This window comes from Trachurus japonicus, chromosome 3 (genome assembly GCF_045865225.1).
Source record: "Trachurus japonicus isolate A0001 chromosome 3, Traja_1.0".
Classification (NCBI taxonomy): domain Eukaryota; kingdom Metazoa; phylum Chordata; class Actinopteri; order Carangiformes; family Carangidae; genus Trachurus; species Trachurus japonicus.
This window is the reverse complement of record NC_140909.1, coordinates 832,279-859,876: the sequence shown is the minus strand read 5'-3', so window position 1 is coordinate 859,876 and position 27,598 is coordinate 832,279. Positions and strand designations below refer to the sequence as shown.

Here is a 27,598-nt window from a genome sequence, read left to right as displayed (position 1 = left end):
TTAAACAAGAAAATACCATAATACATTTACAAATGTCATCAACCACAATGTCAACGTAGCAAATTCAGGTCCGTCAATTTTGTTTTATGATATGTAGAAATGTTTTCCAAAATGTAAATTTGTCTCAAGCTTTGTAAAAGTGTTTCACATGTTGTAGTTTTGGTTTTGCACCGTGGACTTCACCTCTGTTGAACTTCCTGGTTGAAATGAGAGCGGAGCAGCGGGCGCTCGGAGGCGGCCATGTTGAGAGTGTCGATGGAGGGAAACATAAATAAAGAAGGTTTGGACCTGTTTCTGTGTGGAGTTTAAAACCTGCACTGCAAAAACTCAAAATCTTCCCAAGAATATTTGTCTTATTTCTTGTCAAAATGTCTCATTTCTAGTCAAAACTAAACTCTTTCCACTTAAAATAAGACTCATCACCTAAAAATGTACTTGTTTTTTAGACACTTTTTACTTCTTTCAAGCAGATTTTCACTTGAAATAAGTAGAAAAATCTGATCGTGGAGCAAGTTTTTCTTTCTTATTACAAACACAAAAAAAACTTGCTTTCACTGGCAGATTTTTCTACTTATTTCAAGTGAAAATGTGTTGAAACAAGTGAAAATGATCTAAAAACAAGTTAATTTTTAGGTGATGAGTCTTACTTTAATTCGTTTTGACTAGAAATTAAACATTTTGACAAGAAATAAGACAAATAATCTTGGAAAGATTTTGAGTTTTTGCAGTGCAGAGAGAGAAGTCGTTCTTCTTCATCACTGCAAAAACTATATTTGTCTTATTTCTTGTCAAAATGTCTAATTTCTAGTCAAAACTAATCTCTTTCACCTAAAAATTAACTTGTTTTTAGACACTTTTTACTTCTTTCAAGCCTATTTTCACTTGAAATAAGTAGAAAAATCTGCCAGTGAAAGCAGGTTTTTTGTGCTTGTAATAAGGAAGAAAAACTTGCTCCACTATCAGATTTTTCTACTTATTTCAAGTGAAAATCTGCTTGAAAGAAGTAAAAAGTGTATTTTTTATGTATAACTATGTATGTATATGTATAAATATACTTATTTTAGTTATAATTAGATTAGTTTTGACTAGAAATAAGACAAATATTCTTGGTAAGATGTTGAGTTTTCCAGTGCGGTCCACGTCAGAACTGATCCAGACGCTGCCTCCCTCTCTCTCTCTCTCTGTCTGTCTCAGTGTAAATGTTGTCTGGCCCGTTGCAGTGAAACTGCGGCTTCGGGCCAACAACAGTATTGTGAGTCTGTCTCCATCTTGTGTGTGCAATTCCTCCCCAGGAATTTAATCAAAGGGTGTCGCAGCCGGAGCAGAAATAGAGCACTAAGTGTTTTCACAGATGGAAGAACATTAGCAGCTTCACATAAAACTGTTGAGTCTGTAATAAAGAACAATTATCTCCAATTAACTTTAAAAGCAGTTGTGCAGCAGCAGCTCAGTGACAACCGTGCACAGATTAGACCCCAGCACTGCTGCACAGGGGGGTTAAATACAGCCACTTTAAAGGGATAGTTCAACATTTAGTCAAATTGGCCCATTGCCATAATCCCTATAGTCATAGCAGTAGGTTCGTTACCTTTAATTGTCGGTGCAAGCTGTTTTTAGAACGGTGGAGCATCGAAACTCATCAAATACACAATCCAACAACTCCACAACGCTCTGGTGGACAAGTTGTGAGCTGCACATTCACCACGCTATGAGATAATAACACAACGTTACCACACAGAGTTGTTTTAGAGGGAAATACAGAGACTGCTTGATGAAAAACTGTCCCTGAAGGCAACGTGCATCAGTGGTTTTGCATGAATTTCCCTCTAAAACAACTCTGTGTGGTAACGTTGTGTTATTATCTCATAGCGTGGTGAATGTGCAGCTCACAACTTGTCCACCAGAGCGTTGTGGAGTTGTTGGATTGTGTATTTGATGAGTTTCATGATGAGGGAAACCAAGAAATCCCATAATGAGCCTCCGTAGCGTAGCTCTGAGCAGCTCACGGCTCTGCTCCGCCGTTCTAAAAACAGCTTGCACCGACAATTAAAGGTAACGAACCTACTGCTATGACTATAGAGATTATGGCAATGGGGGAATTTGACTAAATGTTGAACTATCCCTTTAACACACACACACACACACACACACACACACACACACACACACACACACACTCCTCAGAGCTTTATGGGCTGGTGGAGTTCTGTGCTCTCTCACTGTGACTTTAACAAGGCGACAGAGAGAGATCGAGGTTCACGCTCACAGACTCAATGATCTCAGATGAAAAAGTGTGTGTGTGTGTGTGTGTGTGTGTGTGTGTGTGTGTGTGTGTGTGTGTGTGTGTGTGTGTGTGTGTGTGTGTGTTTGTGTGTGTGTCGTACCCATGCAGTTCTTCATCATCATGAAGCCGCTCTCGTATCCCTCGAAGCACTCGCACTCGAAGTCCCCGGCCGTGTTGACGCAGCGTCCCGGTCCACACAGGTCGGGGGAGATACGACACTCGTCGATGTCTAAACAAACACAACGACAACAACAACAACAACACAAACACAATCAACAACACAATCAACACAGAATTCCCTTTTCACATATCAAAAGTTAAAAAAGATATAAAACATATAAAATCCAAGACAATGTGAAGGAGAAATGCCCAAAAAAAAACCTCTAGGGGCTTAAAGGGCCTCAGATAGATAGATAGATAGATAGATAGATAGATAGATAGATAAATAGATAGATAGATAGACAGATAGACAGATAGACAGATAGACAGATAGATAGATAGATAGATAGATAGATAGATAGATAGACAGATAGACAGATAGACAGATAGACAGATAGACAGATAGATAGATAGATAGATAGATAGATAGATAGATAGACAGACAGATAGATAGATAGATAGATAGATAGATAGATAGATAGATAGATAGATAGATAGATAGACAGATAGACAGATAGATAGATAGATAGATAGATAGATAGATAGATAGACAGATAGACAGATAGATAGATAGATAGATAGAACGATAGATAGAACGATAGATAGATAGATAGATAGATAGATAGATAGATAGATAGATAGATAGATAGATAGATAGATAGATAGATAGATAGATAGATAGATAGATAGATAGATAGATGGGGGCTTGTAGGGTGTGATTCTCCAACTACAGCTCTAAGCTAATGAGCATAGCTACATTAGTGAGGTACAAAAGTCGTTCATGCATAATAAATACAAACATGGTTTAACATGATTTAACATTGTACAATGCAATACAAAAAGCGTGATAAAAATATGATAAGAAATATAAAATAATCCCAGTTTAGATAGGCAGACCATGTGGAAAGTATTGACTGGTTAACAGGAGAGACTTTAGCGCTCTCCTAAATTGTTGTAAAGATAAATTTAAAAAATGTACAGGTAATAAATTCCATATTCTAGGCCCACGGTAAAGTAACAGAACTGTGATTGAGAGGTACAACTATATGGGGTTCTAAGGTGGCAAGACAGAGTTACGTGTGGAATAGGTGTGAAATTGATAGTTGTATGCAAATATATAATGAAAAGATGATAGAAGGAGTTTCTTTTAGGGAACCATGAACAAATAAACCAATCTGAAGATGATTCACTTGATAAACACTGAGGAGACCAGACTGAAGGAAGAAAGTGTGTGCAAAGAGAGTTTTTGCACGAGTCCATGTTTTTATAATAAATGCAGAACGACTATAAAATAAGATTAAGTGGTGGATCTTAAGGTCTTTGAGTCCTAATCCGTCTTGATTTTAATCCACATTCTGAAACACTCACCACTTGTATGTTAGGTTGAAAGGTCCCAGATATCATTTACTTACCAAAGAGCCTATAAATTATTTTAGAATAAAGTAATGGGCGCTGGCATCTCACCCTAAAATGATGTGTGCACATTTCAACAGAGCAGTAATGCATCTAACCAGACTCCCATTAGACCGAAGCAGCTCAGCGCAGCGGCGGCTTCACACCACTTCACTGTAATTGAGTTTGGCAGCAGCAGGATTCAGAGAAGGGCGCTGATGAAGAACGACTAGACTCGTAAAGATACAGTGCAGCTGCTTTACTGTTGTACACTGCAAAAAGTCAATACCTTACCAAGAACATTTGTCTTATTTCTAGTCTAAACAAATCTCATTCTACTTAAAATAAGACTCATCACATTAAAAGCAGCTTGTTTTTAGACACTTTTTACTTCTTTCAAGCAGATTTTCACTTGAAATAAGTAGAAAAAGCTGATAGTGGAGCAAGTTTTTCTTTCTTATTACAAACACAAAAAACTTGCTTTCACTGGCAGATTTTTCTACTTATTTCAAGTGAAAATGAGTTTGAAACGAGTGAAAATGATCTAAAAACAAGTTCATTTTTAGGTGATGAGTCTTATTTTAAGTGGAAAGAGTTTAGTTTTGACTAGAAATGAGACATTTTGACAAGAAATAAGACAAATATTCTTGGAAAGATGTAGAGTTTTTGCAGTGTGAAACCAGCTGCACTGATGTGCTTGCTGCAGACCTGAAAGTAACCAGTACTTTTCAGCCTTCCTAGAAATTAACTCCAGTAAAAGTAAAAAATATTTGTCTTGGAAATGTATTCAAGTAAGAGTAATAAGTACCAAAGAAATCTAATACTCTAAAACATACTCTGGATATGTACTTAAGTACAGTACTGGAACTGCTGATTAGTGAAGAGCCTCAGACTCTAAATCCGGTCTCTGCTGCAGTTTAAACAACCGCTCTGAAGTTAATCACCATTCAGTTCATCTAATCAACTGTAGTGTGTTATCCACCTGAACTTTTTGTTTTAATATCTTGAATTGTCTTATATTCCTCTTTGTGTGTGTGCTTTCTCTGAGCTGAAGGAATGTGTGAAGTGATGCTCTGCTTCATGGGTTCCATATCCTGCTTAGAAGCAACTTGGTCTGTTGGAAAGCTGATGATTGTTTTGTTTGACCTAAAGGCTGAAACCTTAGGTCAAGGGCGAGATACAAACAGTGGGGCGATCGTTCGTTTGCTGTTGCAGCTCCCAGGCTGTGGAACAGACTGCCACCCGACATTCGCACCATTACTGACCTCAGCCTTTTTAAATCGAAGCTAAAGACGCACTTTTTTAGATTAGCATTTAACTCTGACTAGGGAAGTCCTGCTCTTAAGTCTACTTATTTTTGCCTGTTTTTATTCTACTGTATGCACTTTGAGAGCCTTTAACACCCTGCAGCACTGTGGCACTTTCTTGGGTTTTTATTAGGGCTGTCAAACGATTAATTTTTCTAATCGCGATTAATCGCATTTTTTCCATAGTTAACTCGCGATTAATCTCTATTAAAAATATTATATATGGCGCTTTGGACTTTCAACACTCCAAAGTGTTATAATCTCTAGACAAACAACTTTTCGACCAGACCTAGTAGGCCTAGTACCTAATCATAACACATGATGCATGAAACTCACACAGAATTGAAACGAATTGCATCCAGTGGAAATTGCCCGTTACTTTGCTACGCCTCTGCCTGGCCATGTGCATTTGTTGACAACAAAGCCGTCAAAAAATCAATACATGGCCATGTGCATTTGTTTACAACAAAGCCTCAAAAAATCAATGGATGGAGCTGTGGATATATGTTAGACTGTGTATATTTGTGTAGCAACCAACTTGAAGGTGGCTTACCGCCACCTACTGGACTGGAGGTCCCACACTCCAGTCCTCCAGTCCAGCAGACAGAGGACAAAATGGGCCGCGATTAACCGCGATTAAAAAATCTAATCGCGTTAATTTTTTTAATTAATCTCATCGCAATTAACGCGTTAACTCTGACAGCCCTAGTTTTTATGTATTATTTTATTGCCTTGATGTAAAGCACTTTGGGTACCATCTGGCTATTGTAAAGTGCTATAAAAATACATTTTGATTGATTGATTGATTGATTGATTGAAGGGCGATCTTCTTCCGTTGACCTATGGTAGCCCAAAAGTTATCGATTTGGTCAAGAGGTTAAATGCCAGGAAGTAAATGATCCAGATCAAAGTTGTCTTTGTTGATGAGTTGCATTCCTTAATCTGGAGAAGGTGGAGTGTTTGGAGTTAGAAACAGATCTAAGGTCAGAGCTTTGGGCCGGTAGAGAGAGATCTCACATTGGCACCAGAGATGCTCCAGGTTTCGGCATTTTATTCCCTATTCTTCTTGTTAATAAACTCCTTTTTTGAATACAAGAGAAGACGTGTCGGCAGTGATCCCTTCTTATCAATACACCACACAACAAAACGTTACACAACAGTCAGTGAAATGAAGTCCGGCTCACCGGTGCAGTTCCTCTCGTCTGAGTCCAGAGAGTAGCCGTTGTCACAGCGACACCTGAAGCTGCCGATGGTGTTTCTGCACCTCCCGTTGGAGCAGAGCGAGTTGATCATCCTGCACTCGTTAATGTCTGAGGGCAGAGCAGCAGAGGTTTCAGTTTCAGTTCAGTTTATTTGAAAAGGGACAATGCACGTTAATAAACATTTGTAGAAAAACACATGTAAATGCACCAGAATTAGTTTAAAAAGCTACAGTAGTTTTCATCGTTTGTCCCTCTGCCAGATTGTACAAGGCAACCTTTAAAAAGAACAACAATGGAATAAAATATAGTAGCTACCACATGGGGTCGAACACATTCTATACCCATACTAATGCTGCGTTCAAGACAACTCGGAAGTCAGAAAAAAACGAGCTCCGAGTTGTAAAAAAACTAATTGAACGGCGTCAAACTCGGAAATTACAGGTCGGGAACTTGGGTATCATTGCAGTGCTCCGACAACATCAAAACATGGTGGACCTCGTCTTAAACGGTTAGAATTTAGAAATTTTAAGTTATTTGTTGAGGTTTTAATGTGTATTATTGCAGTATATGAAATACGTTTATATTAAGCTGTGATTGCTGTATTGTGTGTGGTCCTCATATGTGACGGAAATAACGTTTAACGGTTATCAAGGCTATAACGTTATATGTGCTAACCCTCATTTGCCTCCAAAATAAACATCATTTTCTGCTGCATATATTTTTCATATTCAGCGATGAGCCACACTTATACGCCAAACTTCCTTTGGGTATCCATATTTTTTTCTCTTCCGAGTTCCTGCAGCGTGAACACAATAATGTCGTAAGTCGGAAATTTTTCCAAGTTGGGAATTCCGACCTCCGAGTTGTTTTGAACGCAGCATAACTGTACATAAAAAAAAGTTGAAACATTTCTAGAAAAAAGTTGTATAATTTCTCAAAAAAAGTTGAAACATTTCTAAAAATTCTCACAAAAAATAAACCAAATAGTTTTTAAAAAATTTGAAAAAAGTGGTAATTTGTTTTTTCTGGTAAAATTTCTCAGAAAAAGTGGTAACATTTCTAAAAATAAAAAATATTAAAAAGTAGAACAGAAAAAATGAGAAGAAACTGGTAAAATTCCTCAAAAAAATTCTAGGAAAAGTGGTAAAATTTAAAAAAATAATAATAATAATAATGAAAACAATAATTTAAAAAGTGGGGAAAAAAAGGGAAAAAATTCTAGGAAAAAGTGGTAAAATGTCAACAAAAAGTTGTGGACCCCCTTGAACCCTGTCAACCCTCCCACTTTGAGAACCATTGACATTTACTTTAGTTAGATAGTTTTGTTGTACTGGCTATACTGAAGTATTTATGTATTTTCAGTGGTATACTGAGTAAACCTGAGTACCACATAGACTACACCACTGGTCTGGTCAGAGGTCAGAGGTCACAGTGGGCGGTGTCGCACCTTTGAGGAAGGGTCGTCCGTTAATGAAGTCTCCGCGGTGAGAGAAGCCCGGCCCGCGGGGACACAGCTGTGTGTACTCTGCTGATCCTTTCTCTGGACACTCGTCACACTCGGGCCCCCAGGCCACGCCCACCGAGCAGCAGCAGGCGTCCACGCGGTGCTTTCCCGGCACCGGCGCTCCGCAGCGCTCGTCCTCGTGGGTCAGGTAGCACTGCTCCATACGCAGGTCTGAGGCACAGACACAGGAAGGTCACGTATACACACAGTAACACACATAGTAACACAAACACTTTACTTTAGTTTATTTGTTTATTTGGGTGGGACAGTGCACATTAAAAACATGTAATGTGCCGGATTATAGGACGAATCTCCTTGTTGTTTACAACTACTTCCTGGTAGAAAACCAGCATGAGAACAATAGTGACGGACGAGAGTTTCACTATATTTATCTAATTTTTCATGTCACTATATCACCGTTTAGACTAATCTGATGTTTGTAAAGTTTATAAAACCAATGATTGGACAAACATTACTATTTATGTGTGCACTGCACATCTTTGTAATTAGTCATGGTTATCATAGATTAGCCGGGCTAACGGTTAGCTACCTGTTTAACTTTAATAACTCAGTGACTCAATAAACGCTCCATGAAAATATATTTTCTCCAGCGGATATCTGAGTTCCAACATGACTGAGCTAACTGGAGTAGTTTCATGTCGTGTCCCACAACGGGAGGGTTTTAACAGCTGACGTCCTGCTGTTAGCTTAGCTACCGCCATTAGCCTAGCTACCGCCGTTAGCTTGGCTACCGCCATTAGCCTAGCTACCGCCGTTAGCTTAGCTACCGCCGTTAGCTTAGCTACCGTTAGCTGTCCCTGTCAGCTGAGCCACTGATGCTTTCTAGACACCGTGATTCCCCCAAACTGAATAAATACAACACATAGCAACACAAAACACACACACAGAAATAGTAATGTTTCTTCAATCATTTCAGATCTGTCTAAACGGTGATAGGGCGTGAAAAATATGATATATAGCTAAACTCTGGTTCGTTACTATTGATCTCATTCACATTACAGCTGGTTTTCTACCTGGAAGTAGAATGTAAACAACAAGGAGATTCGGTCTATAGCAGCAGTGCTAATTTCCATCCAGAGTCCCAAAACATAAAAACAGTACAGTGACAGAAAAACATAGTATTATAAACGACATAATAATGCAGACAACAAGGACATAACAAAACAACTATAACGAGATAAAACATTTACATTTTTACAACAAGAGAGGACCAAGAGAGTTTCTGAGAGATAAAGTGCAAAAGTGCAAAAGTGACAAGTCCACCCTCGGGTTCATGTACAGACTGAGCACTGGCTGTTGCACCAAAGACACGTTGTAATGTTGGATTTATGTTGTGAATGGGGTTAGGAGGTAGTTTGTGTTTTTCTTTAAATGTCACGTTTGAGGGAAACATTTATGCTTTCTGTAAATGTATGCTTTTGGTATTTTGTTATTATTTGTGTGAAACTTTGGACGTCATGGGACGCAAGACAAATTTCAGAGTGATCTGACAATAAAGTGTAATCTTATCTTATCTTATCTTATCTTATCTTATCTTATCTTATCTTATCTTATCTTATCTTATCTTAAGTGCTAGAGTGCAGCAGTGCATCATGGGTACCAAGTTGTACTGCACGGTGCCCTAAAGTGCACATCAGTTTAAAGTGCCAGGTTGTGTTGCACGATGCCCGTACACACAGTTGCACAAGCAGGAGTGTGTAGATATTGCAAGAGATGTGATACATAATAGTAATTATGTAAGTACTACTAGAACCAAAAAATACGTAGGCCTACACAGAAAAAAACATTGTGTACAATTAACTGAAAAATACACAGTAACACACACACACAGTAACACACACAGAGTACTACACACCGATGCAGGTCCTGCCGCTGACGTCCACCGTCATCCCTGGAGGACACTGGCAGAAGAAGGAGCCGGGTGTGTTGATGCATTTACCGTTAACACACACACCAGCAAACACCTGACACTCGTCCACGTCTGAGGAGAGACACACAACCACAACAACACGTTAACAACACGTTAACAACACGTTAACAACACACACCAGCAAACACCTGACACTCGTCCACGTCTGAGGAGAGACACACAACCACAACAACATGTTAACAACACGTTAACACACACACCAGCAAACACCTGACACTCGTCTACATCTGAGGAGAGACACACAACCACAACATGTTAACAACATGTTAACAACACGTTAACAACACGTTAACAACACACACCAACAAACACCTGACACTCGTCCACGTCTGAGGAGAGACACACAACCACAACATGTTAACAACACGTTAACAACACGTTAACAACACGTTAACAACATGTTAACAACACGTTAACAACACACACCAGCAAACACCTGACACTCGTCCACGTCTGAGGAGAGACACACAACCACAACAACACGTTAACAACACGTTAACAACACGTTAACAACACGTTAACATCACACATCAACACGTTAACGTCCAGAAGAATCCCATTAGGGGAAAGTTTAGAAAAAGACCCAAATATATCCCATAATACGCCTATTCATTATTTTTCTCACGTGAATAAGGTAACATTTTTAACCTTTAGATATCTCCATGAAAATTACTGAGTTGATAACTTACATTAAGACAAACAAAAAATGTATTACAAGTTTTTTGAAATTCTTTGTTAACATGAGCTAATTTGCATAAATTTGCATAAATGCCACCGTTTTGACGGCACATGTATAAAGGTGCTGTGGTACCAGCATGAAAACTGGAATGAGTTGACTCCATCGGTTCATAAAGGGACCTGTGTTTACTTTCACTTTCGTCAACTTACCAACTGTAGCTTTAATGAGCTATACGGCGCTAGGCTACCATGTAAAACGAGTGCTTCCTGCAGCGATGGATTCTTGAAAAATTGCAGCCATCTTGAAATTTAAAGTGATTTCTTGTCGGTTGACCAATGGAGTCAACTCATCCCAGTTTTCATGCTGGTACCACCACAGCACCTTTATATACGTATACATGTGTTGTCAAAACGGTGGAATTTATGCAAATTTATGCAAATTTTCTCATGTTAACAAAGAATTTCAAAAAACTTGTAATACATTTTTTGTTTGTCTTAATGTAAGTAATCAACTCAGTAATTTTCATGGAGATATCTAAAGGTTAAAAATGTTACCCTATTCACATGAGAAAAATAATGAATAGGTGTATGAATGGGATATGTTTGGGTCTTTTTCTAAACTTTCCCCTAATGGGATTCTTCTGGGCTTTTTTCCCCCCTCACTCAGGACATGTTGAGGATACAAAACCAGTTGAGTTTGATTCTGTTGAAATGTGTTCAACGTTGACCCCTTTTTTGGCCTAAAATGACTGGACTCTAACTCCACATCCTCTCTGAAGCTCCTCACCTTCACAGACGTTTCCTCTCGCTCTGGCAAAACCTTTTCCACAGATGGGATCTGAAAACACACAGTGTCAGTCGTTACTGTGGTTCACCTTCATCACCACCACCATCCTCCTCCTCCTCCTCCTCCTCCTCTCACCTCTCTCACACTTGGCACAGGGGCTGCTCCAGGCCTCCCCCAGCGTGGCGCAGCAGTGCGACTTGAGCGTGGCTCCGTTGATGTTCACCTCACAGCGGTTGTTGATGATCTTCAGCCAACAGGTGCTTTTAGTCGTTTCTGAGGGTCAAACACCACAAACACCAGACAACACACGAGTCAGTGCTCAATGTTCGTCACACAAAACACTGTGTAATCTAATCACTACACATTACATTTAATTATACCATGGTCTGGGTGAATCCTCGATTCTGATTGGCTGCTGGGTGTCCATTAAAAAGTGATAATGGACACCTATAAAGATGTTCCGGTAAAATAGCCTGATTACGTTCTAAATATTACTGCGCTGGCTCAAACGCTTGTTGGTAACCACGGCAACGGACACTCGGACCAAAACAACTTTTTTTCAGCGCATCACGGCACTGGAGTCTGTAAACACACCAGCGGTAAGAAGTAAAACTTTGTGTCACGTAACATTTGAGCCGTCACATCACCTCCCTTCACTGATCAACTATCAGGCTGTGGCAGAGTCACCATGGCAACACGCTGCGGTCACAGCGGGTCCCTCTTTTTTTTATTTTTTTTTTTATCGCCGTCGAGTGTTATTAAATAGTCCGCTCGGCTCAGCCGCTTAAAGACGTGTGATTTTAACGGTAAAAACAACATTTTAACGGTAAAAAAACAACATTAAATTATAAGTAATTGATTTAATATGTATTTATCTGGTAAGTGACCATGGTATAAGCGGGATAATGCCCTTCGAGGTGTCTGATTATCAGAAATTAATGGACTTCGCGGAAGCAACCGTCCTATAATGGACACCTCGTCGGGCATTATCCCTTACTTAATCCACAGCTGATTAGTTTTATAACTTCATCCAAAGCACTTGTTGGTCGATTGATCCAAGTTTTGTTTTACAGAATGTGGACGGTGCAGTGACTTTCTTTTTACACTGTTTGATGTACACTGCAAAAACTCAAAATCTTACCAAGAATATTCTAGTCAAAACAAATCTGATTACTCATCACTCATAGACTCATCACATAAAGCAGCTTGTTTTTAGACACTTTTTACTTTTTCATGCATATTTCCACTTGAAATAAGTAGAAGAATGTGATAGTGGAGCAAGTTTTTCTTTCTTATTATATTCTTCTACTTATTTCAAGTGAAAATTAGTTTGAAACGAGTGAAAACTGTCTAAAAACAAGTTACATTTTTAGGTGATGAGTCTTATTTTAAGTAGAAAGAGATTAGTTTTGACTAGAATTCTTGGATAGATTTTGAGTTTTTGCAGTGTAGGTAATAAAAACACAATAAATGATAATTGATATTGTTTTGAAGAGTTTGCAGTGTGTTTTCCAGACTCACCTATACACTCCAGTCCCGTCTTGTCCAGCGAGCTTCCCATCGAACACAGACACACGAAGGAGCCCTGGCTGTTCACACAGTCTCCGTTGATACAGGGGCTCGAGTCGCACTCGTTCACGTCTGCAGGAGACACACAACGACACACAACAGCTGATGAGCACTCTCTACCAGTTCATATTGCTCATGAAAGTAACAAAGATCGGTTTAAATATTTATTTGGAATACTGAGTCTAGCTGCTAGAAAAGCAATTAGAAAGAAATGTCTGAAGCCAGACGTCCCGTCTATAGACTGATTCGGCGACGTCACCGGAAATCGAACGGCCGCCATTACTGCGGTGACAACTCACAGTCAGGCAGCTGTTGGCTCTGTGCGCGAAGCGGGCATTTGAATGCAAGTGGACCTTTTCTCTTCCCTTTCTCTTCTGCGAACATGTCCAGGAAGGCTGGGAGGACATGTGCCGTCCTCGACTGCTCTAATATCAGCAAAACACAGCCCCTTACTTCAGGAGGAGTGTCCGTGTTTAGACCGTAACGTTACGTACAGCGTGTCAGCAGCAGCAGCAGCAGCAGCAGCAGCAGCCGCCAGCGACGCAGTCACAGCTGACCTGTACAACCTGGCTACCCTCCCTTCTCACCGTTACCTTCACATCGTGTGGACAGTCTGTGAATGTCTCACTGATCCCTTCAATATGATGTGATCATGGTCGTCTAAAAGCCGGTGTAAAATATGTCCGACCCATCCGGAGCTCAGGTAATTTTGACCATAAATCAGAGACCTGTAATTGACGTTTTTTCTGATCATCAGAGGCCAGCTGGTCAATAAAATATTCTTGAATATCTAAAACAAAGCAAAAGTTGTTGTTGTTTTTATAATCTTATTCATGTAGCCTGTCCACATGATTAAATATCCCGCTGCTGGCTTGCTAACGTCAGCACGCATAACGTACCGGTATGTTATATCGTTTATGATACAGTCTCTTATCTCCCTGTTCTTCTAATCTTTCCTGCTAATCGCTCAAACAAATGATTAATTACTAAATGAATATTGGTATTCATGTAAGATACCTTAATCAGTTACTGGGGGGCACTAAACATCACAAATGCAGCCTATTGATGATGCTGTCATAGAGAATCAGTTTACTATGACTGACACATGTCACCGCAGCAATGGCGCCGCCGCAAGATGGCGGCATACACAAAACGTTCTCCGAATTCGTCTATAGATGAATGCTATGATATTATTTACCATGTGTAGTAATGGAAAGAATCACTTTTTCAATGAGGCTCCAGCTCCAGATTCAATGACATCTGGAAGCAATGGAACATGTACATTTCTCTGAAACGCCCTTCGTTTGTTTAAGCTTCTTTTCTATATCAAGTTGTACTTGATTGGTTAATTACTTTGCTGTAATATTGTGACAGAAAACACCCCATGTTCATGTTGTGTTACTTTATAAAATTATTAGGGAGCCTTGTTGTTTGTTCTTGTGTTCAAAACCTGGACTCTGTATGCAAAAAAGGCGAACAAATGCACATGGCACAATATTTAAAAAATTTAAACAAAAAAAAATCGATTTAAAAATCATCAAAAACGATATTGTGATATTTATGTGAATCGATTTTTTCTCCCACCCCTATATGTGAATGTTTATGTGTATGTTGTGTGTATGTGGGACCCCAGGAAGAATAGCCGATGCTGCTGCAGGTGCTAATAAAGAAAAGAAAGAAAGAAAAAGAGGCAGCAGCAGCAGCAGCAGCATGGTTAGGAGGAGAGAGTCTGACCTTCACACACGTCCGTCTCGGGGTTGAAGAGGAATCCTTTAGGACACTGACAGGTGAAGCTGCCGGGCGTGTTCCTGCACAGACCGTTCTCACACAGCTGCCGGTTCATCAGACACTCGTCGATGTCTGAGGAGACACGGTAGGAAAACATTACAGTTCACAACACCTTCATCACACCAACACAATCAGCTGAAACACAATCATGATTCATATACTACACACACTGCAAAAACTCAAAATCTTTCCAAGAATATTTGTCTTATTTCTTGTCAAAGTAGTCTACTTGCCAGCCCATAGGGCCCCATTGTGAACCGGGAAATGTTGAGTACCCCAAAGTTTTATGTTAGAAATATATAGTATGGGTCCCCAGTATTCAGAAACTGCCGGATGCTAACTTATATATATTGGGCAATTAGCACAATTGATATAATTAGCATAAATTAGCATATTCTGCCTATATGGGCAATATTTCAACAAAATTGACTTGGCTGATCTGGGCAATATTGGAGTGGTTTTAGGGGCTATTGATGATGCTGAATCCATTTCTGACATTTTCAAAATTCTAAATGGCTGTCTAAACCGGAAGTGACCAGATTTTAACCGCCAGTGGGCCGATTTTGATGGATTTCAATCTGGTCACTTCCGGTTTAGACAGCCATTTTGAATTTTGAAAATGTCAGAAATGGATTCAGCATCATCAATAACCCCTAAAACCACTCCAATATTGCCCAGATCAGCCAAGTCAATTTTGTTGAAATATTGCCCATATAGGCAAAATATGCTAATTTATGCTAATTATGCCAATTGTGCTAATTGCCCAATATATATAAGTTAGCATCCGGTAGTTTCTGAATACTGGGGACCCATACTATATATTTCTAACATAAAACTTTGGGGTACTCAACATTTCCGGGTACTCATTGTTGGCAAGTAGACTAAAATGTCTCATTTCTAGTCAAAACTAATCTCTTTCCACTTAAAATACGACTCATCACCTAAAAATGAACTTGTTTTTAGATCATTTTCACTTGTTTCAAACTAATTTTCATTTGAAATAAGTAGAAAAATCTGCCAGTGAAAGCAGGTTTTTTGTGCTTGTAATAAGGAAGAAAAACTTGCTCCACTGTCAGATTTTTCTACTTATTTCAAGTGAAAAATTTGCTTGAAAAAATTAAAATGTGTCTAAAAACAAGATACTTTTTAGTAGAATTAGATTTATTTTGACTAGAAATAAGACAAATATTCTTGGTAAGATTTTTAATTTTTGCAGTGTACGCCACCAGACAGGCAACACAACGCTTCCCAAACCAAACACCAACTTTTTGAAGCAGATCAATGAAATACAAATCAATGAAAGCATGGGACTCCTCATCACTGCCAATAACTAAACTCACACATAAACTAACATTCAAAAAGAAAATAAAAAAATATCTTGGAATTTCATATCTGTAAAATAACATACACGCACATACACATGCACACGGGCATACACACAAAGGGTTTTATGTAGGGTCGTACACTGCAAAAACTCAAATATCTTACGAAGTACCACAAAACAAATCTCATTCTACTTAAAATCAGACTCATCACATTAAAAAGCAGCTTGTTTTTAGACACTTTTTACTTCTTTCAAGCAGATTTCCACTTGAAATAAGTAGAAAAATCTGATAGTGGAGCAAGTTTTTCTTTCTTATTACAAGCACAAAAAACTTGCTTTCACTGGCAGATTTTTCTACTTATTTCAAGTGAAAATTAGTTTGAAACAAGTGAAAATGATCTAAAAACAAGTTCATTTTTAGGTGATGAGTCTCATTTTAAGTGGAAAGAGATTAGTTTTGACTAGAAATGAGACATTTTGACAAGAAACAAGACAAATATTCTTGGTAAGATTTTGAGTTTTTGCAGTGTTGTCATCTTCATTTGTTTTACCCTTTTATTTCATTTTATTTTATGTTATAATAACCACTCTACACTGGAGTATCTTACATACTGTATGTTCTTTGATGTAGACGACAATCCGGTTGTGCAGATTGAATGTAAGTTTTTGTTGACTTGTTGTGATTGTAGATGTATGTTTTAATGTACTGGTTTTAAATGTGAAGACTAGTGCTGCTCTAGAGCTCCCTTCCTGCACTGCAAAAACTCAAAATCTTTCCAAGAATATTTGTCTTATTTCTTGTCAAAATGTCTCATTTCTAGTCAAAACTAATCTCTTTCCACTTAAAATAAGACTCATCGCCTAAAAATGAACTTGTTTTTAGATCATTTTCACTTGTTTCAAACTAATTTTCACTTGAAATAAGTAGAAAAATCTGCCAGTGAAAGCAAGTTTTTTGTGCTTGTAATAAGAAAGAAAAACTTGCTCCACTATCAGATTTTTCTACTTATTTCAAGTGAAAATCTGCTTGAAAGAAGTAAAAAGTGTCTAAAAACAAGCTGCTTTTTAATGTGATGAGTCTTATTTTAAGTAGAATGAGATTAGTTTTGACTAGAAATAAGACAAATATTCTGGGATAGATTTAGAGTTTTTGCAGTGTGTGTCTGTGAGCAGCGGCTTCACCCACCGACACAGTTCTTCCCCGTCAGGTCGACCTCGTATCCCTCGTTGCAGGTGCACTTGTACGTCCGCAGCATGTTCTCACACACGCCGTTCTGGCAGATGTCGGGGTCCAGCGCACACTCGTTAATATCTGAGGAGGAACAAAAGCACAAGCGTGTGGGAAAAACTCACATTGAACTAAATAATAACATGTGTTGTTGGTCTGTGGTTTAACTCCACACACACTCACACTTTGCCATCATCATTTACCTCGTCCATCACCCGTGATGCCGCCACCGTTGGGACACAGAGCCAGAAACTCAGCTGCAACAAAACGCACAAACAGGTTTTTTTTTTCGGTTGTTATAGAAGAAAGAAAAAAAACACAGCATTTCGGAAAAAATCTTATTTGGCAAAATCCTAGAAATGTAAAACCGTGTCATTATCCAACTCCAACTTTCTCATTTAGCTGAGATGTAAATAAAACCAACTCCTTCATGTGGTTTGCTTTTGATACAAGAACTTTAATTGGCCGGACTAATGAGAAGTCACTGGATGATGTGTGTGTGTGTGTGTGTGTGTCAGTGAGTGTTTCAGCAACGACTTCATCACATTATTCTGTCGTTTAAAGGGCTAGTTGCAACATTTTGTCACATTGGTCCATCACCATAATCCCTATAGTCATAGCAGTAGGTTCGTTACCTTTAATTGTCGGTGCAAGCTGTTTTTAGAACGGTGGAGCAGAGCCGTGAGCTGCTCAGAGCTACGCTACGGAGGCTCATTATGGGATTTCTTGGTTTCCCTCATCATCAAACTCATCAAATACACAATCCAACAACTCCACAACGCTCTGGTGGACAAGTTGTGAGCTGCACATTCACCACGCTATGAGATAATAACACAACGTTACCACACAGAGTTGTTTTAGAGGGAAATACAGAGACTGTTGATGAAAAACTGTCCCTGAAGGCAACACGCATCAGCGGTTTTGCATGAATTTCCCTCTAAAACAACTCTGTGTGGTAACGTTGTGTTATTATCTCATAGTGTGGTGAATGTGCAGCTCACAACTTGTCCACCAGAGCGTTGTGGAGTTGTTGGATTGTGTATTTGATGATGAGGGAAACCAAGAAATCCCATAATGAGCCTCCGTAGCGTAGCTCTGAGCAGCTCACGGCTCTGCTCCACCGTTCTAAAAACAGCTTGCGCCGACAATTAAAGGTAACGAACCTACTGCTATGACTATAGGGATTATGACAATGGGCCAATTTGCCAAACTGTTGAACTATCCCTTTAAGAAGCTGTTGTATCCTGACTAACAGGTGTGTTTTGAATTAAATATGAGCTGTGTGTGTGTGTGTGTGTGTGTGTGTGTGTGTGTGTGTGTGTGTGTGTGTACCAGAGCTCTGTGGTGGACAGGGCTGGCAGGGCTCTCCGTAGGCGTACTCGGTGCTGGCGCAGCAACACTCCGACTTGGTCACGGCTCCAAATAAAGGCCGAACACACTGACCGCGCTTGTAGCCGCCGTAGCACGTACTGCGCATATGTGTGTCTGTGTGTTTGGGACAAAAACAAAACAAGAGAGACACACGGGTATGAGCAACAACACAACACAACACGGATGAGATGAGGCAAGAAGGAGGAGAGGAGATCTGGAAGTCTGCAGCAGCTCCGGTAAACAACAACACTTGGCAAAACAAGCGGCTGTTCTCTTCTCTCCATAACATCCCGGGATCGGAGGCATTGGAGGCATTCCCCTGCTCTGATATCATCATCCTGCTCAACACTCACACAGACCCAGTAACAGCATTTCAACACTTCCCACACACAACAATACACAAAGAAAAGAAATGTCATTTGGGGGAAATGTGGGAATGTTAAAAAACGGAGAGAAAGATGATCTGGGACTGGGAGCAGCGGCGGCGCAGCGGTGGTCCGGTCCGGTCCGGGGGAGCAGCAGGAAAACATTCATCACTGTTAGTTAGTTTGTTTGTTTGTTTGTTTGTGGCTTCAACAGGTTTAGAGGATGAGCTCCAGTTTGTTGTTTATTGACTCAGTTTAGTCGTTTTAATTACAGGACAGAGGATTGTGTTGTTGTTGTTGTTGTTGTGGTCGTTCTGGTTGCATTGTGATGTGTGGAAGCTGCTGTGACACTGGGAACTTCTCCCCGGCATCAGAACTCTCCGGTAAGGCATCTTGAGCGGTCAAATGCCGCTAACGGGACGAGATCAGTCAAAACGGAGGGTTCAAGCAAAGACGCTTTATTTTGGTTCAAGCTAGCTACATCGAGGGTAGGTTAGCTTCCTATTTCAAAGTAAAAGCACAAATTCTATCGTCATGGTTTTCTGTATGTAAAGGGCAACGGGTGTTTTATTTTGTGAAAGTAACGGGAAGTGTGTTGGTCACAACGGCTAGCTTGAGTAGCGCCGAATTCGTCCAACAAAATAGTAAACAGCTGGTATTTAGACAAATTAACGACACACTGCTGATCTAAACGGCTACTTTCTCACCTAAACATGTTTGAAATGTGGATAAAGTGAAATATTTACAGAGTTTAGAGCTAAGATGAAATCGGCTGGGGGGCGGGGCTACCTGACCAAACAGGAACAGCGAAAACAATGAACCACCGTTTTTAAAACGATAACGAGCGAGTCGGTTGCATCGACTAAAAAGAGAGAAATGGATCCGTTTGCTGCGAGTGTGAGTACGAGTGTGAGTACAACGGGTAGCCAGGAATGGTGGATTGCGATGTAACCGTCTAAAGACAAGAGCACGACGAGTCCTCCATCTTTGTTGTTGTGCTTCAGAGCGAGCGCCACGCGGTCACATGATGAGGTTTTACTCTGACGTAACCACGTGGCGCCGACTCGGCTCCTTGCTTGTGGAAAAGCAAACTGGTTCTTTGGAGGCACCAGAATGGAACCAGTTAAAGGGGATCTAGTCTGCTTTTCCAGATTTTCAGACTTGTTGTAATATGTTTAAAATGTTGGATACTGGTTCTAGAGGACGTGGCCGTGCCACATTATTCACTATATTAAGTTTTAATATTTTTTCTTGTAGTAACTGTTTAGATCCCCAACGTGCGGTTAGTTTGTCCAAACGACGACTGTTTAGATGTTTGCTCCAACGTTTCAGAGAAGTGAAGCTCCACCTGCAGAGCTGCTCGGTCGGCCAACCTCCGTCGTCATCCCGGGGGAGAAAACCATCACACTACTACATACTACTGCATTTTGGCCAAATCAGTACGTACTAGCAGTGTAGTATACGGTTCAAACAGCGGCAGCCATGTAGCCATCATCATGGTAACGCAACAGCGAAGCAGTGGCTCATTTGCATTTAAAGGGACAGGCGCTGAAACAGAGCGTTTTGCACAGCGCTGTTTGGAGAGGATGAACAGAAAGAGCTGTGATGTTTCATCCTTGGGGGATTTTGACCGAAGCTCATCACAGACACGTCTTTAAAGGGACATTGTGTAACTTCTCCTGTTATCTCTTCATGAAAATGGATCATTTGGTTCTTCAGTCTGTTTTTCATTAGCCAGTAATTTTAGTCACAGAAGTCCAGAGAAAGCCGGTAAAACAATACCACATCGCCATGACAACATATTGTCACGTGTGTTGTTTTGCCTCGTGCTGACGGACCACTTGTTTACATAGAGGCTTGTTTATGCCGTTATGTGCAGCGGCTGTCGTCCGTCTGCCGTCTGCCCAATTTCACCTGAATGCAGCATGGAAAATACGACTGAGTTGCTTGTGATATACAACCACAACGCTAGATGGGAGGAATTCCTACACAATGTCCCTTCAAGACACTCAGGAACCAATTTAATTTGTGGAAAAGGAGCAGAACAACAACTCACCCACGCAGACGCGTCCGTCCAGGCCGACGGCCATCCCAGCCATGCACTCACAGCGGAAGGAGCCCTCGGTGTTGACGCAGTGTCCGTTCATACACATGCCCGGAGTCTCACACTCATCGATGTCTGGAAGGGAGAAACACAAACACACAACAGGAATGAAAGTTTCTCCGGTCCAGTCGATTTCACTTTCTTCACCTCCGCTAAGAAAACACTCTCAAGAGTTGACTTTTAGACTGACTTTTAGTCAGTCACACTGCAAAAACCCAAAATCTTTCCAAGAATATTTGTCTTATTTCTTGTCAAAATGTCTCATTTCTAGTCAAAACTAATCTCTTTCCACTTAAAATAAGACTCATCACCTAAAAATTAACTTGTTTTTAGATCATTTTCACTTGTTTCAAACTAATTCTCACTTGAAATAAGTAGAAAAATCTGCCAGTGAAAGCAAGTTTTTTGTGCTTGTAATAAGAAAGAAAAACTTGCTCCACTATCAGATTTTTCTACTTATTTCAAGTGAAAATCTGCTTGAAAGAAGTAAAAAGTGTCTAAAAACAAGCTACTTTTTATGTGATGAGTCTTATTTTAAGTAGAATGAGATTTGTTTTGACTAGAAATAAGACAAATGTTCTTGGTAAGATTTTGAGCTTTTGCAGTGCAGTATACTGTCAGTCAAAGGCAGTCATATTTGGAACAGCTTACCACTAACAATTCGAGAATGTCATACATACACCACATTCAAAACACATTTAAAAAACTGGCTGAAAAGCAATCAAAATTGCACTCACTTCTAATTTTAATTGTTCTACTGCACTTAATGTACTTTGCAGTGTAAAGCATGGCCACTAGAGCACTTTATTCCTCCTCTCTGTCTCTGTGTTTTGTATGTCAGGTTCTTGTTCTTGTTGCCTGTTGTGAATGTTTGTTAGAACTTCTTTGTACCTCTGATCCCTGTGTTTTGCTCTGTCGAGTTCTTATTGTTCTGTCTGTCTTATTTCATCTGTCAACATTGTGTCTGGTTCTATGTCTGTCCTGTTCTACCTGTGTCTGTCTAATTGTTATGAAATCTTCTCTATGTAAACTGCCAGAGGACTGAAAATACTGAAAATGAGCTACTTGCTAATCGGTACATTTACATTGGGCTTCCTCTTTTCTCTTCCTTAAAAAGAGAAAAGAACTGATGTTATTAATGTACATTGTCCTTTTTAAATAAATAAATAAAATTAAAAACTCTCTTCCTTTTCTCCTGATCCACATATTACAATAATTATCATAATGAGTGTAAACAATGATACGGCATAACTCTGTGTGTGTGTGTGTTAATGAGTGCATACATCAGCAGCTCTCTGTTTATTTATCCTGCTGAGACTGAACCGGCTCAGAGTCTCTGCAGGATAAGACGCTGCTTCTGATGCAGGTTAACGCTTCCTATCTTTAAAGGGATAGTCCCCCTCATGTGGACTAAGGGCTGGGAGAAGTTTCAGAGTCCTCCGTGGCTTCTCTGAGTTACAGGGGGTCTCGGCGTAGCAGTGCATGTCCATATGACGGTTGCTAATGGATACCAACTGTCTTCGTAACAAAAAGACACACCAAAAAACATCCAAATACCTCCATGCTGCTCGTCTGTAATGTCCGTCTTGTATTGAAGCCCCGACATGAGAAATTGTTCCGAAAAAAATTAAATAAGTCTATGTTTCAAGCTTGTTTTGTAGCGGAAGCTCCTCTTCCTGGTCCGTCCAAATCTCGCGTGATTTGCGAGACTTATTCAAATTTTTTCGGGACAATTTTGCATTTCGGGGCTTCAATACAAGAGGGACATTACATACGAGCAGCATGGAGGTATTTGGATGTTTTTTGGTGTCTTTTTGTTACGAAGACAGTTGGTATCCGTTCTCAACCGTCATATGGACATGCACTGCTACGCCGAGACCCCCTGTAACTCAGAGAAGCCACGGAGGACTCTGAAACTTCTCCCAGCCCTTAGTCCACATGAGGGGGAGGAGATCATGAGAAGGGAAATTTGAATTTTGGGTGAACTATTCTTTTAATGTTTCTATGAACGCAGCTCTGTCTGTAACCCTCTGACTGTTTCTGGGGAACTTTCTTTTCTTTTGAGGAGCTGCTGCCTGAGAAGAGGCGGGCCCGGCCCTGCACACGTCCAGCTGGCCAGAGAGACGATGCTGAGGGGGTTTCCACGGCTTCAGGGGGATTTTCACTGCGTGCACAACAGACTCAGACAGACTCACACATCTGAGCCACGAACATGACAGAGAGGCAGCCGCCGCCTTCAGGTCGGCGTGGAAACGCAGGTCAGGAGAACAATGGTGCTGCTGCAGCCAGTCGACGTGATGTTATAATGTAACACTGCAAAAACTCTACATCTGTCCAAGAATATTTGTCTTATTTCTTGTCAAAATGTCTCATTTCTAGTCAAAACTAATCTCTTTCCACTTAAAATAAGACTCATCACCTAAAAACTAACTTGTTTTTAGATCATTTTCACTTGTTTCAAACTAATTTTCACTTGAAATAAGTAGAAAAATCTGCCAGTGAAAGCAAGTTTTTTGTGTTTGTAATAAGAAAGAAAAACTTGCTCCACTATCAGATTTTTCTACTTATTTAAAGGGATAGTTCAACATTTAGTCAAACTGGCCCATCACCATAACCCCTATAGTCATAGCAGTAGGTTCGTTACCTTTAATTGTCGGTGCAAGCTATTTTTAGAACGGCGGAGCAGAGCCGTGAGCTGCTCAGAGCTACGCTACGGAGGCTCATTATGGGATTTCTTGGTTTCCCTCATCAAACTCTAATTTAAAAGTGTCTAAAAACAAGCTGCTTTTTAATGTGATGAGTCTTATTTTAAGTAGAATTAGATTTATTTTGACTAGAAATAAGACAAATATTCTTGGTAAGATTTTGAATTGTTGCAGTGAGTGTACAGTGTGTGTGTGTGTGTGTGTGTGTGTGTGTGTGTGTGTGTGTGTGTGTGTGTGTGTGTGTGTGTGTGTGTGTGTGTGAGCAAACACACCTACACACATGCGTCCGCTGGAGTCGAGCAGGAAGCCCGGCTTACAGATGCACTTGAAGCTTCCGTCCTCGTTGATGCAGAGACCGTTGAGACACATGTTCCTGATCAGACACTCGTCCATGTCTGCAGAGCAACACAAAACACACACAGAGACACGTTTACAGCACCGCTGCAATAAAAGCTCTGGTGTTGCTGCTGTTTCATGCATTCAGAACTTTTATTTAATAGGATAAAGCCCTTGAGAGGAATCCTCTGGTTTTCGAGGGGGTCCTAATATACATTACAAACCAAAAAGAGACAAGACACTAGGGCTGGGACGATATGCTTTTCTCCCGATTCGATTCTTCTACGATTTTTTGGATGGTGATTCGATTTAAATTGCGATTCTACGATATTACCGATTCTCTCGATTTGTAGTCTTTAGCATTTTTAACATTTATCTGCACACAAATACTGCAGGAGCCTATAAATTAAAGCAGATATCAGTGGAATGTTTTTGTTAATATAAGTCCTAAATAGTCCTATTTTCCGTCAGCAATCACTTACATGAAGTATTTCAGCCTAAACACGAGTCTCTCCGTCACTCTGCTCTGCTGTAACCCGAGGAGAAAATTTTCCTTGTGGGATACAAGTGTTATCCAATGAGGGGAGAGAACGGCATGAAGGGCTGTGTGTGCAGCCAAGGGATGCGCGTGAATGTGGTGACGTAGCACGAGGACCAATTGATGCCTGACAAGGGCGGGGGCTGCTAACTCATGGTGCGTTCAAGGAAACTCGTACTTTGTGTTTTTCCTTCCTGTGAAGTCATACCAGTTCGATCTGGTACGAGTTCACGGGTCGGAAGTTACGAGTGGCCGTTATAGGGAACTTTCACAGACAACAGGACGGTAAAAACACGAGCTACGGGTTACCTGGAACGCTACCAAGTCGTAGTTGTGACTTGAAGCTGTAACTTACGGTTTCAAAAGCCTGCCTTGAACACAGCATTAGCCGAAACGGCCGTGCCACTGATATCTGCTTTAACATACTCCATTATAAAGTGAACTTAAACATGTACTATCTGTATGTAAAAAAGGCTAACAAATGCACATTGCACAATATTTAAAAAAATTCAAAAAAAATAAAAAATAAAAAATAAAAATATTTTTTCCCCCCCAAAAGAATAGATTTTTGAAAAAAAAACAAACAATTTAAAAATCGTCAAAAGAGATATCGCGATATTTATGTGAATCGATTTTTTCTCCCACCCCTACAAAACACAATTAACAATCTACAAACATACAACAACAAAGACAACAGACATCAACACAGACATAAAAGAAACAAGTACAAGAATGGACACAACCTCTCGATGGCCGCAGATGGCCATAGCAACAGCCTGAATAAACTATGAAGAGAAATGTAAAATAATAACATAATATTCAAATTGAAATTAAAGTGTGTTACAAAAGAAATATTGATATAAATCATCTGAAATGTGCAATTTAACTCAAAATAAGAAGACACAGAATATTTAAACCTATGAAAAGAGGTAAATGAGCGTAAATTTAAAGGATGATTATCCCAGTCTGAAGGCGCGTTGAACATAAATGCTCTGTCGACAACACAGGGACGAGTTCAAGGACACTGGGAGAGCTGAGAACTGATCGGTGTCAAATCTTTACATCTGCAAACTGTGACACATCAGACTGTATGCCAGTGAGCAGAGACAGGAATCACCAAACTGGGAAACTGGGAAAGGGAATGCTGTGATTGCTGTGATTGCTCCGAGCTGCCAACTCTTTAATTTTAGATCTTGGAGCATTTTCAAACAGAACAACAAGGCAGAATTGTTTCGACACTCCGAGCCTCGAACTTCACTCATGTGTCAGTAACAAGACTTGACAAGAAGAGAAATGATGAAGGCCAGACTGCACTGGATCAGAACTGTAGCTGGTGCAACTCGCTGCAACACGACCTCGTCTGATCTAGAAGGTGTTTATAGCGGTTCAGCGAGGGGTTAAGAGCTGGGACGGTCTCTCCTGGACCACGTTTATAGAGCTGCACATGTGCTGTTCACATGAAGAACGACAGAAATAGTGTCGAGACTGAGAGAAGAACCGGCAGAGGAGAGCGAGGGAGTTTCCAAACATCTCTGAGAATCTGCAAAGTCGTTCTCATCAACAGAAAGTTTCCTGAGACGGACGACGTCACACTGCAAAAACTCTACATCTTTCCAAGAATATTTGTCTTATTTCTTGTAAAAATGTCTCATTTCTAGTCAAAACTAATCTCTATAAGACTCATCACCTAAAAATAAACTTGTTTTTAGATCATTTTCACTTGTTTCAAACTAATTTTCACTTGAAATAAGTAGAAAAATCTGACAGTAAAAGCAAGTTTTTTGTGTTTGTAATAAGGAAGAAAAACTTGCTCCACTATCAGATTTTTCTACTTATTTCAAGTGAAAATCTGTTTGAAAGAAGTAAAAAGTGTCTAAAAACAAGCTGCTTTTTAATGTGATGAGTCTTATTTTAAGTAGAATGAGATTAGTTTTGACTAGAAATAAGACAAATATTCTTGGAAAGGTTTTCAGTTTTTGCAGTGCAGCGCAGTTCTCAACTCTCCACGGCTCAAACTGAGCAGAAACAAAAGCAGAAATAACTGATGGCAACACGGACGAGGTTTAAAGAGGTGCTGATTTAAAATGCACAGAGTGAGTCGTACTGAACTCCCAGCGTGGTCGGACCGCAGCGCGTCCAGCAGATCCACGCTCCATTAACCCAGACAGAGCACACACAGAGAAAAACCCTTTAAAGGGACAGTAGCATTTTTTTAAAGTGGGGTTGTATGATCTCCAAATAGCCCCTAAGTACTTTAATTGCAGTAGAAGACTCTCTGCACTCCTCCCGTTAGCAACGCCAGCCCATAATAGCCCTGCCCAGAGATTTACAACATACATTGTTGTGAACAGACCCAAAGAAACGGCCTATTTTCACGGCCTAAAAGAGGTTTTACCTGAAAAAAAATACACAGTTCCATTGTTCGCTATAATATATTTTTTTCCAGCCCTTCAAAGTGCAGGAAAAACACAGTTTTTATTTGGACCTAACCAACTGCTGATCGGCGGGCGCTAACCCTGGGCGGAGGGATACGTGAGTTGGTTCGGTCCAAATAAAAACTGTGTTTTTCCTGCACTTTGAAGGGCTGGAAAAAATTATATTATAGCGAACAATGGAACTGTGTATTTTTTTTCAGGTAAAACCTCTTTTAGGCCGTGAAAATAGGCCGTTTCTTTGGGTCTGTTCACAACACTGTATGTTGTAAATCTCTGGGCAGGGCTATTATGGGCTGGCGTTGCTAACGGGAGGAGTGCAGAGAGTCTTCTACTGCAATTAAAGTACTTAGGGGCTATTTGGAGATCATACAACCACACTTTAAAAAAATGCTACTATCCCTTTAAAGAGGTGCTGATTTAAAATGCACAGAGTGAGTCGTACTAAACTCCCAGCGTGGTCGCATCGCAGCGCGTCCAGCAGATCCACGCTCCATTAACCCAGACAGAGCACAGAGAAAAACCCTTTAAACACGTCTGGACACCGTAAACGCAGCTCTAGGCCAGAAGCCGA

General features: G+C 40.2%; 1 protein-coding gene across 1 annotated transcript in view; it reads right to left on the bottom strand.

Annotated features, from left to right (window-relative positions):
• LOC146989370 (fibrillin-1-like) overlaps positions 1–27,598 on the bottom strand; it is an 83,227-nt gene that overhangs the window by 2,649 nt on the left and 52,980 nt on the right. Inside the window, exons 14-26 of the mRNA XM_085772864.1 lie at positions 23,991–24,113; positions 20,966–21,088; positions 18,506–18,658; positions 17,377–17,430; positions 17,132–17,257; positions 14,568–14,693; positions 12,786–12,905; positions 11,400–11,537; positions 11,265–11,315; positions 9,725–9,850; positions 7,792–8,019; positions 6,327–6,452; positions 2,385–2,513 (exon numbers count right to left, since the gene is read on the bottom strand). Of these exons, the coding sequence (XP_085628990.1) occupies positions 2,385–2,513; positions 6,327–6,452; positions 7,792–8,019; positions 9,725–9,850; positions 11,265–11,315; positions 11,400–11,537; positions 12,786–12,905; positions 14,568–14,693; positions 17,132–17,257; positions 17,377–17,430; positions 18,506–18,658; positions 20,966–21,088; positions 23,991–24,113 (1,623 nt within the window). The remainder of the gene's footprint in view (positions 1–2,384; positions 2,514–6,326; positions 6,453–7,791; positions 8,020–9,724; positions 9,851–11,264; positions 11,316–11,399; positions 11,538–12,785; positions 12,906–14,567; positions 14,694–17,131; positions 17,258–17,376; positions 17,431–18,505; positions 18,659–20,965; positions 21,089–23,990; positions 24,114–27,598) is intronic.